Raw genomic sequence first — 14,194 nt, 5'->3', positions numbered from 1 at the left:
CAATGCTGATCATTACAGAAAGATATGTCTGTGTATGATTGAGGAGGTGAGGGAGAGTTTAGTAGGTGTCTGACTGTTCACCCCTTGGATGATGAGAAGGGTATATTTGCTCTTTCCATGTGTGTGTTATGGGATTTGCGTGTGTGAAGAGGACTGCCTCATTCCACTGGATTTCCCTCTCTGCCGCTGCCCTGTCCTCTGTTTTTCGCAGTACTTGTGGACTGACATCTCTATGCTATCTAATAGTTCCAGAGAGCCTCCGCCTGCAGGCACTGTCAGGACAGCCAGGAGGAAGATTATAAACTGCTCTCTGTCCCAGCAGCCCCTGCTCCATCTATATATAACTATGCAGTGCATTTAACATCCTGTGAAGCTCCCATTAGCTTTAGGAGACAGATTGAAGATTGAGAAGTATCTGGAAGTGTGTGGTGTGGTCACTGTTTTTTTTGTTTGTTTGTTTTTTTGTCACTGGTTGTTTAATACCCTAACCCAGTCTTCAGAAATACAGAATTTTAAGGAAATTCGACAATACATTCAAATTCTGTACAAACTTTTTTTCTGAAATTAATTAGGGAATAAGACAGTTGGTATAGCATGTGTTTCATTCTAACATTGTGATGCAATCCTGAAAGTTTTAGTTTGGTATTTTCACAAGTGGAATCAATCTTTCGATTTTCCCACCACTGCGCAGCCAGTGCTTGGATATTTGGTCCCTTGTTTACCTTGGTTTTGGAGAAAAAAAGATTTTCTTTCTCTGTGGGAAGCTCTGTTCTTGTTTCAACAACACTCTTCTCAGAGAACACTTTCAAAGTTAACAATAGTGCTTTCTGTTTTCGCTGAACTGTATGATCTCTCAGCCTGGACTTATTCCATTGTAAATGATAATCTTTTATTTGTTTTTATCCTGAATTCAACTCCTGCTTTGTAAACATGGAATCGAGATATTACTCCTTTTAATTTGGTCACTAACACCCCAAATAGACCTCTTTCTCAGGATGTTTTATTTTCATTAGTTGTGCTTACTAAGGCATTATCACCATTGTTCATACTTATTAGTAGGGGTTTGTCGGTACTATCATAAATCACGTTTCTTTTTCTCATAATATTCCATCAATACTTAAAGGGATAGCTCACTCAATGTCTTTCCAAATCTTTGATGACTTTTTTTTTCTTCAGTGAAACAAAATAAAATATTTTTGATGACAACTGAGTTCTATTATATGAATGAAAAACACTGAGACATTTCTCAAAATATCTTTATTTATGTTCCACTGAAGAAAGAAAGTCATACAGGTAAGAACGACGTGAGGGTGAGTAAATGACAATTTAATTTTTGGGTGACCTATCCCTTTAAAGGGTTAGTTCACCCAAAAATGAAATTTCTGTCATTAATTATTCACCCTCATGTAGTTCCAAACCCGTAAGACCTTCGTTCATCTTCAGAACACAAATTAAGATATTTTTGATGAAATCTGAGAGTTTTTTTTAAAAATTTTTATCTCCCATATAAAGCAACGAAATAACCACATTAAAGGTCCAGAAAAATAGTAAAGACATTGTTAAAATAGTCAACGTGACTACAGTGGTTCAACGTTAATGTTATGAAGCGAAGAGTATATTTTTTTGTGTGCAAAAACAAAACAAAAATAATGACTTTATTCAACAATTTCTTTTCTACTCTGTCATTCTCCTACGCAGTTTACGTTGAAGACACATTGCAGAGCTTCCGTGTTCTACGTCAGAGCGGCGACTCCATATTGGCCGCCTCCTGTGTCAGCATCACACGCATGCGTCGTGATGTTTACGTGTACAGCGTCGTCCAATGCTAAGTTTAGCGTTCTGACGTAGAACCTGGAAGCGCTGCACTGTGTTTACTACGTCAACAGCATAGGAGACTGACAGGGAAGAGAAGAAATTGTTGAATAAAGTCATTATTTTTGTTTTGTTTTTGTGCACAAAAAGTATTCTCGTCGCTTCATAACATTAAGGTTGAACCACTGTAGTCACATGGACTATTTTAACGTTGTCTTTACTACCTTTCTGGGCCTTGAATGTGGTAATTTTATTGCTTTCTATGGGAGATAAAAATCCTCTTGGATTTCATCAAACATTTCTTAATTTGTGTTCTGAAGATGAACGAAGGTCTTGCGGGTTTGGAACAACAGAGGGTGAGTAATTAATGACAGAAATTTAATTTTTTGGTGAACAAATCCTGTAAGATCTTCGTTTGGCCCTTTTAAGCCACTTCAGAGCAAATACAAATTAAATAGATTAAAACAGCAATTTTTTTTTTTTTTTTTACCAATTAGAAAAATCATCATCATGATCATTTCTAAACAATATTTATCTACATATAGAGGCTATTTTTGTTAAGTGCCACACATGAAAATTGAGTGATTTATATTTTATTGGATTGTAATGTTTATTTCTACATCTAAAATAATTGTTTTATTGTATTGAAACCAATCCAAATTTAGAATTTTTAGGGAAAATATTTAAATATCTTATTTTGTTTTTATTTTAAATTGTAATAACTTAAAAGTTGATGGCGTGGTGTTAAAAAAAAACCAAACAAACATACATAAAGTACAGCGCAGAACATGTCTATATGATATAGTCTAAAGGTGTTCACAATGTTGGTTTATTTTTTATTATTTTTATTCATAGTATTCAATATATTTTAAATGTATCGCCCACGCCCAACCCGTCTTCTGTTCAGTTTTGTACATGGCAAGAGAGAAACGAATTCTGTGCACACTTTCTCTCTCATAGATACGTGAACAACACTTTCACAAACAGAAGGACTCAAATTATTGAAATGTGTTGAAGGTCAGTCCGCATTGTTCCTCAGTACAACGCAAGGGATAAAGGTCTCTCCTCCCCTTGACTTTTGACTATCAAAAGTCCAAGAATTTCCATAGACAAAAGATGAAAATCGAAGAAATAGAGGTGTGACCATTTAAAGACATTTTAGTGCATATTTGTGTTCTGGTTTGTTTAGGAGCATTGTGTAAGGCTCAACTTGTCAGATGGAGAATGGAAAATGAGGTTTGTTAAGGGCATGGCTGGGGCTTTTATCAGTGTTTTTAGTGAACAGCATTTTTCCTTCACCTTTTTGTGTACTAAGCATTTCTTAACAGATTCTTTTCATACCATATACGTAAGCTCCTACCCTAGAACTGTTAAAAAGGTGAAGAGAGCTTGATGGGAGAGAGTGCGGTTTCAACTCCGTGGAGGCTCTGCTAAAGTGAACGTGACCTTGTGCCTCTCGGCAGACTGCAGACGATCAGTCTCGATCATCTAATGGAGAACGCTGAGAGAGCAGTTTGTTCTGTGTCTGTATGGCCTTGAACCTGCGCTTGGCCCAATTCTGTCAGAGGGAGAACCAGGCACAGTTTGTAATTGAGACCCAGATAGGGGGCCCGGGAGACTCAAAAACAATTAAAGCTTGATTTATTTATTTATTTTCGATTTGTGTCGCCAGCTGAGTGAGAAGATAATTGGCTTATCTTGCTTTCGATATCACACTTGTTAGTAACTGATTTAGAGTTTTACTATTAAAACATGATGTAATTGTAGAGAAAAACTGTCAGTCAAATAGCACATCTCAGTTATAATAGAGCCACGTCATATTCCTGAAACAGGTTAGACTATAGGACACTGAGATATGATGAGCTATCATTAGATCTCTAAAAATGTTTAAGTTTGTTCCAACCCTTTTTTTGAAACACAAGAGGAGTTTTTCAGTAGAATGTCACAGCTTTTGTTTTTCATAGAAAGAAAGTAGATGGACAAAATGTACCAGAAAAGCAGTCTATAGAACTTGTGTATCTGTATTTCTAGTCTTCTGAAACTATACATTGCTGAGTGCAATGAACCAGTTTGCATTTGTTTTCAGACTCACCTACATTACAAATTACAAAACATGCAAGAATCAATGGTGTTTAATGACGTCAAAATTGGCATGTTTCTTACTGATCTAATTTTTTTAAAAGTTAGGGGTCAGTAAGATATTTATTTATTTATTTTTTTTAAAGAAATTAATACTTTTATTCAGCAAGGACACATTAAATTGATCAAAGTTGACAAACTGATATCTCAAAGATATATAATATATTTCAAATAAATACTGTTCTTTTGAACTTTCTATTCATCAAAGAATCCTATAAAAATATTTAAGTATTAACCACAAAAATATTAAGCCACACAACTGTTTTTATCATTGATAATAATAAGAAATGTTTCTTGAGGACCAAATCAGCATATTAGCTATATATATTTAAAATATATATTTAAGTAGGAAACAGATCTTTTAAATTGGAATAATATTTCACAGTATTATTACTGTGTTTTACTGTATTTTTGATTAAATAAATGCAGCCTTGGTAAGCATAAGAGACTTATTTTTTTTAAAAATATTTAAAAAATCTTACCGATCCTAAACTTTTTGTTTTTTTTTGTGACAGGTTAGACAAATATTTATTTTACATGTAAAATGCATTTTCATTATGCATAAACTTGATTTTTGAAATAAATTATAAATCAAACTGCTTTCCCAAAAGTAATTCACAATCGCCAGTGACAACAGACTATGATCAAGTTTCAGGGTGTTTCTGAGAAGGGATGCATTTTATACAAGTAGCCCGTTTGCACGGTACAAAAATCTGTCACGGTACAGTACTATAAAGAGCTGTCACTAACGATTATTCTGGAATCCATTAATCGGTCGATTTATTTTGACGATTAATTGAGTAATCAGATTTAAAAAAAAAAAAAATTGTGGTAATAAAAATAGACCCAAGTAAACAATAACCATTACAATGACTTAAAATACATGGGTATAAAAACAGTGAGGCAATAATAATTGGTTCAAATAAAGTAGCAAAAGCAAGTAATCATATGGTTTTATTGAACAACACTCTTAAAATACATAATGTATATAATATACATAATATTTAATAAATAATAATTAACGTAACAAATTCGGTGAAATGGCGCATATTGTGTATCCAGTTGAATGGTATAAGCAACACAAACTCGCAGAATATTATGCAGAGATGGAGTGTCGCGCTTCACCCTCAGCACATATATTTATTTAACTGAATCGCAGCCTTTGTGATTTCACAATAACACTATGCTATATTATGATTTTTAAATGGTTTTGTATTGTGCAGCCTTTGAAAACAGCCTAATAACGCAATTCATGGAATGCGCCACTTTCAGTATTTTGCCGATTAATCGACACGGGCAAATTGCAATCGGGGATTTTTTAGAATCAATTAATCAAATTTAATCAAAGAATCATGACAGCCATAGTACCATCAATTCTCAAATTGACCCGGATAGCTCAGATAGCAAATCATTCATAAAGCGTCTGTTCAGAGAGAGGTGAGAACGAGGGATTGGTTCATCCAGGTTTAAGCTGTTGCCACTCTTAATTATGGGAATCCGCTCAGGCTCAGACTCACTAGATCTTCAGTAAGATACTTTTGTCTTTATGCTGGAACTGCCGAGTGAAAGTGTAGGAAGAATGATGTGTAACACTTCAAGATGCTAAGCTGATGTATAAGGCGCTGTAAGATTCATGCTGGATCTGATGCTTAACGTGATACGGACTATAAAAGGTAGCCCTGATTTTCTATTTCTCTTCTGATTTCTTTTTCTCTTTGGGTTTCACTCTGAATGATACCTGCCAATGACATTTACATTTTTTCATTTAGCAGATGCTTTTATCTAAAGTGACTTACAATGACATCTATCCTGAGGGGAACTCTCTTAAAAGTTCACTCTCAGAGAGTGTTTAGAATACGCTCTGAGCATATTGTCTGTCTGGTCTGTTTTGCAGTCGTGTCCTGAAATCTAGTCACAACAGGATTTTGTTTCAATTTGCATTTTGTGCTTAAAAATGTAAACAACCATCTGGGGTGTTTTGTTCTTTCCATTGTTACCTAGTTTGTTTAAAGCATAGCACTCTGGTGTAAAGTCTCTGAACATTTAACCTTGAGTAATTCCGAATGACCCAAGAATATTTCTACATTTCATTAACTTTACCTCTATTCATTTACCAGTCAAAAGTTATAGTGAATGTAAATAGTTGGTCATAGTTGAAACTTCCTAAAATTAGACAACAAGAATGTAGTTTGACCCTGGCCAGTGGCCACTATTAAAATTACCAATGCTCATACTTAAGAAGAAGTGTGGTGTTTTATGAGCAATCCACAAATGCCACCGACTTGCACTACCATTCAAAATGTTGGGGTTGGTAAGATATTTTTAATGTTTTTGAAAGTAGTCTGCTCACCAAGGGTGCATATATTTGAATATATTTAAATATTTAAGAGTATAATTTATTAATAATAAAAGAACATACTGATCTCAAACTTATAAACTAGTGTACATTAAACAAGGAATGATGGTACTGTATTTTGATTCAAGTAACTACCCAGAACACCTTAGCAACACACAAGTTTTGCATACGCAAGCATTGCTTGCTTGTGTTTTCATCAGAATTAGTGGTTAAACGGATTGTTGTTGATCCGTGATCCGTACGGACCAAGCCCCACGGTTCTCGTAAACGCATTCGGTTATGTCTTAAGTGAACAAGGTGAGAATTCGGAAGTTTATCTATCGGATGTGTGCGTGCATGGAGTCTTACTCTTAAAGTGACAGCAACCTATAAATAGCTGCTGTTGTCTGTCATGTAAATCATACAGCAAAACACATCTTTAACAAAGATTAATCTATATTAAATGTATACAGTGAACAATGTCATTTTACATTTAATTACTACATTTCTGTACACGAAAATTAATACTACAGTTAGACCTTATACTTTATTTGTAACTTTATGATGTATTTATCTATGCTTGTAATTGGTGTACAGTATTTGTTCTTTTTACAGTCTGTTCACTTGCCTTTAATAATGTATTAGTTAGGCTAGAAGTTTCTGCTGTGGTGCCAGAGTAGTTAAAGTGGGCTAAGTAATAAATGGAAAGTTACCCCCCACCCCCCTATTTTCTTTTTTTGTGCTGATCCGAAAAATGATCCGATCCGTGACTTAATAACTGTGATATGATCTGAACCATGAGTTTTGTGATCCGTTGAACCACTAATCAGAATATTTGAAAATCTACTATATTTAGCCTGTGTGGTTTACATCTGTCTGTTTGTTGTGTACTGAATCACCCTATGTTTGTGATATAGAGGTGTATAGGTTTTTTTTTTTTTTTAATCGATTCTCATTTTGATAAACCCCAATAATTGATATTTTAGTCTAGTCAGTTTAGTCATTTAGTCAGTTGATGAATAACAAAACTTTGTAGCGCAGCTCTCATCCAATAAATCGCAATAAGCTCTTTGCGTGTTTTCATCAGAATATTTTAAAATCTGTTATATTTAGCCTGTGTGGTTTACATCTGTTTTTTGTGTACTGAATCACCCTTTGTATGTTTGTTTGTGAGTTTGAGTGGCAGATGGTGTTGGAAAAAGATTTCTGGTTAGCTGACCAGATCAATATGCAGCAAAGCAAATGTAGGATAGGATATTGCAAGGATGTTCATCTAGTGCTCTTTGTGAGGCTGAACCTGATGTTCATGGCCATCTAGATTTTAATGTCATTCTCTTCCCTAATGCGCTCCAATCCATCTGTTGGGCTCCATTATTGCTGTCGGACGATCTTCCTCCAGTCAGACTGAGGCACATCTGTGGCTTGCTCTAATGGTGCTTTTGTAGCTGAAAGTATGCAATTTGAGAACGTATCAGATGATTTTAAGGAAGTTACTTCCGTACGACTGGTTGGTCTGGTCAGAATGGTCCATGTGTTTTGCCTAGATTTGTTTATTGTTTCCATGTGCAGCACTGAAGGGGTCAAGGTTTCTTCTGGGCCTATAATCCTTTTGTACATTGCACTCACGTTTTTTTGAGAAGAGATTAGTTTATGATGGCATTAGCTTTGATAATGCTTTGATGTGGATTACCTCTAAAGTTTGAACCTTTTTAAGTATTTTCTCTGTGTGATCACATGGGTTATCAAATTTAGATGCTAACATCCTCCTCTGTCAATGTTGAGTTTTAATTTGTTTAAAATAAATTTCTTTGTTTTTGTTTATTTTTTCAGCTTGCCGAGTATCAACCCCCCTGTGAAAATGAGACCATGGTTCCAGTACTGACTTCAAAAAAAGCCAGTGAATTACCTGTGAACGAGGTTGCCTGTGCACTGCAGGTATATTTATTTTACACATTATTTTCCTTAAAAAGGAACTAAATGTGTTAAACTGTTAAAAAAAAAAATTATTTGCAATTAGATATTTATTTAATTCACAGCCCTAATAGCTCCGCAAGTTAACAAAAAGCAACTCACTGCAATTATGCTATTCATACAACATTATTTAATTATATAATTATATATAATATATATATATATTTTTATTTTTTAATCTAGTCAGTTGATGAGTAACAAAACATTGTAGTACACCTCCCATCCAGTAAATCACAATAAGCTCTGTGCTTTGTTACTTTTGATATGAAACAAAGTCTCAGCTTTCAAATTCTGTCAATTTTATTCTGAAATTCAAGCAATAAATACCATTTTGGTGCTCTTTAATGTGGAAACAGATCGCTATTGCCGCTTCAGATTAATTGAAGCGTCAGCACGGAGCACACATGAATTGATCATCTCTTCCGAATTACTACTAGTTGCAGCACAAAATAAACATGAATGAACATCAGAAGGTATGTTAAAAGATACAGTACAACTTACCAAAATGTAATCATTCAGTGAGTGTTTCAACCAAGAAAGACGTCAATAAAACAGCTTGTAAACAATGTCACAATGTTACATTTACCTCAAAAAAGTTATTCAATCACTATAGACTCATTAGTCAGCTAGATAATAAACTCTAGAGAGGAGGATTTTGCTAAATATATGCACTATATACATATTCATTGTATTTTACTTAACCTGTTCTTCAATATTTAATGTAGAATGTAGAAACATAATTGTCATTAAAATGTTATTATAATAAAGTTATTATTATTAAACCTTGCTTATGTGTAATTTAAGTGTAGGTAGCCCTATGCAAATCAGATAATTTTAAGAGATAAAAATTTTAAAAGATATCTTTTTCCTTGAGAAAATCTGTCATGTACTGTACCTAAGCTTGTGAATTGAAATCGAATTGAATCGTTAAATTTGTGCCAGTACCCAGCCCTAGTAAAATACATCAGCAACTCTTTCTAGTCCCTTCAAATTTAAAAGTACATTTTGGCCACAAATGTGACCAGTGGGATAAGGGATAGTCCATCATTATTGCAAAATTACTCAGACAGGAATCTCAGGATACCAGTGTGAAGTAGTTATTATACTAATACTAATAAATAAATATTTGACTGTAGAATACCACCATTGACCAATAAGAGTCAGGCATTCCAGAAAGCAGCAACTAAGAACTTCTAGGAACGGAAGGACTTCAAAGAACAATATTGAGTGATGACTTTTAATAAGTCAGCATCCTTTGTTGTTCTTGGATCGGCACTCCCATCAAACATTATTGCCATATGTTTTTAATGCAAGGGATAGGACTATGATCGTTTGATAGGAATTATGTTTCAGGAACAAAACAGGATGTTGGATACTTGTTTAAATCACATTGTGTCTAGCCACAGCCTATAAAAACAGCAGCAGTGGAAGTCCAATTGATTTTCGTTATGCAGTCAAACATGCACCAAAAGCACAGACTGCATGCCTTGACACTGGGGAATTCAAAGCCCATCCCTGCAGATATCACACAGTGTCCCTTAATGAATCACACCAGGAAGATTAGAGAGTGCTGGGATGTTCTTGTGGTCTCAGCGTGGATGATAGAGCTCCCAGTGCCATGTCCATCACCACACTGACATGACCATCTGCTCTCAGAAGACCTTTATTCATCTACTGTTATCAACATTCAATCACAGTCTCTAGGAAGCACTTAAGCCATGAATAATATACCTTGGTTATTATTATTTCAATAGAAAATAAAACAGAACATGATTTTCATTATGTACCAACAGAAACAAAGGAGAGCTTTCCAGTTTGTTGTAAAACGATACAAAGCGGTCAGATTTGGTTGATCTCAGCACTGTTTTGACCCCCATTGCTAATATTGCACAGACAGCAGGTCTTTAGGTGCAGCAAATTAGCTTTTATGCTTTCTCATGTTCATGATGCAGTGCTCTGGTCTCAAGGTCTTTCTCCACACAGGGAGCAGAAATGCATTGTTGGTGACAGCTGTCTAACAGTAGAGTTGCTAAAGCTAAAGTTCCAGGACACTGGCTTTATTAGTTGTTTCCATGGCTTCAGCATTCTTATCTGTTAGTGGTTAATGTCAGTTGTCATGGTTACACATCTGATGAGTGTTATTTTGGGAAGGCTGCATTTTTCTGACTTAATTCCCTCCCTCTCTCCCTCTGTTAGGCTGACCTCCAGTTCGGTCTCACCCAGGAGGAGGTTGAACGACGTCGCGCCTACCACGGATGGAACGAGTTTGACATCAGCGAAGATGAGCCACTCTGGAAAAAATACATCTCTCAGGTTGGGTGGCTAAAAAAATTAACAAAAGCAAAAAAAAAAAACTTGATCCTTAAAGGTATAGTTCACCCAAAAATTAAAATTATCCCATGATTTACTCGCCCTCAAGCCATCCTAGGTGTATATGACTCTCTTCTTTCAGACAAACACAATCGGAGATATATTTAAAAATATCCTTGTTCCTCCAAGCTTTATAATGGTAGTGAAGGGGGGGATTTTGAAGCCCAAAAAAATTCATCCATCCATTATAAAAAGTAATCCATACGACTCCAGTGGGTTAGTAAAGCCTTTAAAAGTGAAGCAATGCATTTTTGTAAGAAAAATATCCGTATTTAAAACTTCACAAATTCAAATAACTTGCTTCTGGTGGACGACCGTACTCATACTGCGCAAGTCGACTTGTGCCACGAGTAACCCCTGAACAATGTTACTATCATAAGCTTAGACACCTCAACCAAACAAATAGTGGTGTGCAACAAACTCAAGCTCCTCTTCTCTTATATCAAAATCCTCCGACATTTCTCTTTAAAAGTTATCGTTAGGCTTCCAATTCGTAACCAGTGTTTTGTTTTGCTCTATCCTCTGCGCTTCCGCGTTCGTCATTACGCCAGTTATTATAGTTTATAAAGTTTTAAATATGGATATTTGCCTTACAAAATCCAATCGCTTTGCTTCAGAAGGCCTTTATAAACCCTCTGGAGCCACATGGATTAGTTTTATAATGGATGAATGCATTTTTTTGGCTTCAAATTGTGGCCCCCCCCCCTTCAAAACCATTATAAAGCTTGGAGGAGCAAGCATATCTCCGATTGTGTTAGTTAGAAAGAAGACAGTCATATACACCTAGGATGGCTTGAGGGTGAGTAATTAATGGGATAATTTTCATTTTTGGTTAACCTATCCTTTTAACTTGCTACTATGATACCAGAATTTTAGGTGATACCAATGCTAGTAAATTTTGATACCACAATTAACACAATAACACAGTCCTTTAAGTTAGATTTCAATATATCTAATTGATTTAAAACAATTATTTATCAACTCTGTAAGCATTACTTAATAATTATTTAAGTAAAGATACAGTATTAAAATAATTAAAATCAATTAGAAGCAATGAAATAAAAACAATTATGAATAAATGGCTCAAAAGCATCTTTGCTTGTAAATCAGGCTGTATGTTTTGGTCACACCTCTGAGGACACCTCAGTACAAGGGTTTTCTTGGCACTATTTTGCAGTATATGTTATCTCGTTGAGTTCAGACTGAAAACTTCAGACTGTGTAAAATATGTCTTCCTTTGCATTGGGGTTGTAGACAAAAATTATATTTTTCCCCAGCTCTATGAGTTTTCTTTAGACATTGAAGAAAAGTTATTGACGTACACTGTTTAAAAAAAAAAAAAATTCACACCCGGTTTGAAGGGGTCCATAAACGATTGTTTCTATTTAAAGTCTTGTAACAAAAAATAACTGTATTGTGAATATGCCTTAAAGCTGTAAAATGACCCAGTTCATCCAGTTCCTACTTCTAATATAGTGATGACAGGTCGCTGTCCTCTGTTTAAAAAAAAAAAAAAAAAAAAAAAAATTCAGTCCACCTTGGTCAGGAGGTTTGTGCTGATTGGCTAAATATAGCATTATAACTGGGAGGAATTGTATCTTTTTTACCCAGTCACCCGGGCCTTCTTTAGAGGTGGCACACTTTGTCGCCTTCATCCTTTTTGGCTTCACCTGCAGATTGTGATGTATTACATCACAATTTCTATAAAATGGCAGAGCATTAGTAAAAAAAAAAAAAAACTAACTATAAGTCATAACAAGGGTGAAATTTGTATCACAAATATGTCATGTCACGACTGTCAAGTGCGACTGGGTGGTTCAAGCTGATAATTACTGCATGAAGATGAATTGGCCTTTATTTCTCATTACGCTAATCTTTTTACTCTACAGTTACAAAGGCTTCTTCACGTCTTATTTAACACCTGTGATTACACTAATTTTCTGACGCAGCCAAAGCTCAGTTCCCAGTTTTACCTTTGTCTTACATCTGCTGTTCAGAGTAGAAAAGGCTTGAGAGTGAGTCTGTGAACAAGGCTGTCTGAGGTATCACTGCGTCTCAGAGAGTCGCTTTAAGAGCAACAAGCTGTCATGCCTTTAATCTGTCACTTCACATAGGCTTTTTGCTTTGGGATGTGCCGACCTCCCTCTTTCTCTCTCTTTTCTGTCCCCCCCCCCCCCTTCTTTCTGTCTTCTAGACTCTCTCCTCATTTACTGCCCCATGCTTCACAGACCAGAACGTATCATACAGGATTTTTTTTGTTTTGTCAGGCACGACCACCAGCACTGCTTTAAATAATTTCCCATACTTCTTTCTTTTTTCTCCAGATTTATTCAAATTCTTGACGGTATTTTTATCACATCCCCACCAGCCCTAAGCACAAAAACACGGCGTAAATCCGGATGTGTCACAGACTGAGAGAACGTCAAAGGACTTTCAACAGACAGCAAAGTCAAACCCTATTTGTTTTGCCTTCCTGTGTGTAACCTGCCTGCTACTGTGTGGCCGTGGTTTGGTTTTGAAAAGGCTGCCGTATTGCTCGCTCAAAAGAAATGATGAGCTCATCTTGTGTGGTGCTGTTAATTGCCGGTTATGCAGACGCGGCGATCTGCGGGTGTCAGATCCTGCCGTAGATTAAAGCTGCATTCTCTGTATGTGGCCAATCAAAGAAAGTAACCCACACTCCCATCATTTTTATCTTCACTTTCTAGAGCTTTACCAGTGTGTCATTAGTAGTTTCTGGTGCCGTTGGTTATCAGGTGACCTTGGGGGTTTGAAATAAATCAAATAACATAAACATCCTGTCTAAGCAGTGTCATTCCACTGCAAGCATTGCATTTGTGGTGAACTTCTTCAGTCGACTACAAAACTGGTGTTTGCAGAACGAGAACTAAGGCATGACACACGTCTCTCATAGGGCTGGGTGATGCAGACAAAAAAAAAAAAGCACAAAAAAGCTCTTAGGAAAAAGCATGCATTGACTACAACATAATCAATTCTTTTTTTTTACTTCATAATTTGCTTCATAATTTCTTTGTATGACAGCCTGGCCAAAAATTATGTCCGCACAATTTGGCATGTTTCATTGCATTATCAAATAAAACAATTGACTCCAAGCACATCTACGCAATATGTTTACAAAATCTTTACTACATTTTTAATAATATTTGAATAAAGGGTGATGTAGTACATTTTCCACTATTTTGCACTATTTTCACTACCACTATTGCAAATCTGGGATTCAAAATCTAATTTTAAAAGATTTAATATTTAAATTAGCAAATGATGAATTTTAACTTCTTTTTTTTAACACTAAAACATTTTAAAATATTTTTTTTAGTGATAAATAAAAAAAATAAATAAATAAAAATAAAAAAAATCAGTGTTTTGAACTAATTCACTGAAATGTGGTAATAAGTGATTTACATCAAATGAATAGAAATACTCTCATTCTTTTAGGATTTTTCCAACTAAACTGAATTATTTTACAACATAGAACATTTTTCTGAGCACTGTAGACCAATACTGCACATCCTTTTGGGCTTTGGATTCTTGCTGTCTGTAAAGATG

The 14,194-nt window shown here is 35.3% G+C and overlaps 1 protein-coding gene across 2 annotated transcripts in view; it reads left to right on the top strand.

Annotated features, from left to right (window-relative positions):
• Positions 1–14,194, top strand: part of atp2c1 (ATPase secretory pathway Ca2+ transporting 1) — a 35,816-nt gene that overhangs the window by 1,833 nt on the left and 19,789 nt on the right. For both annotated transcript variants that reach the window (XM_051864663.1, XM_051864664.1), the window contains exons 2-3: positions 8,117–8,221; positions 10,454–10,570. In XM_051864663.1, the coding sequence (XP_051720623.1) occupies positions 8,117–8,221; positions 10,454–10,570 (222 nt within the window). The remainder of the gene's footprint in view (positions 1–8,116; positions 8,222–10,453; positions 10,571–14,194) is intronic.

This window comes from Ctenopharyngodon idella, chromosome 16 (assembly GCF_019924925.1).
Source record: "Ctenopharyngodon idella isolate HZGC_01 chromosome 16, HZGC01, whole genome shotgun sequence".
In the NCBI taxonomy this organism is placed as follows: Eukaryota; Metazoa; Chordata; class Actinopteri; order Cypriniformes; family Xenocyprididae; genus Ctenopharyngodon; species Ctenopharyngodon idella.
This window is presented reverse-complemented; position numbering and strand designations above follow the sequence as displayed.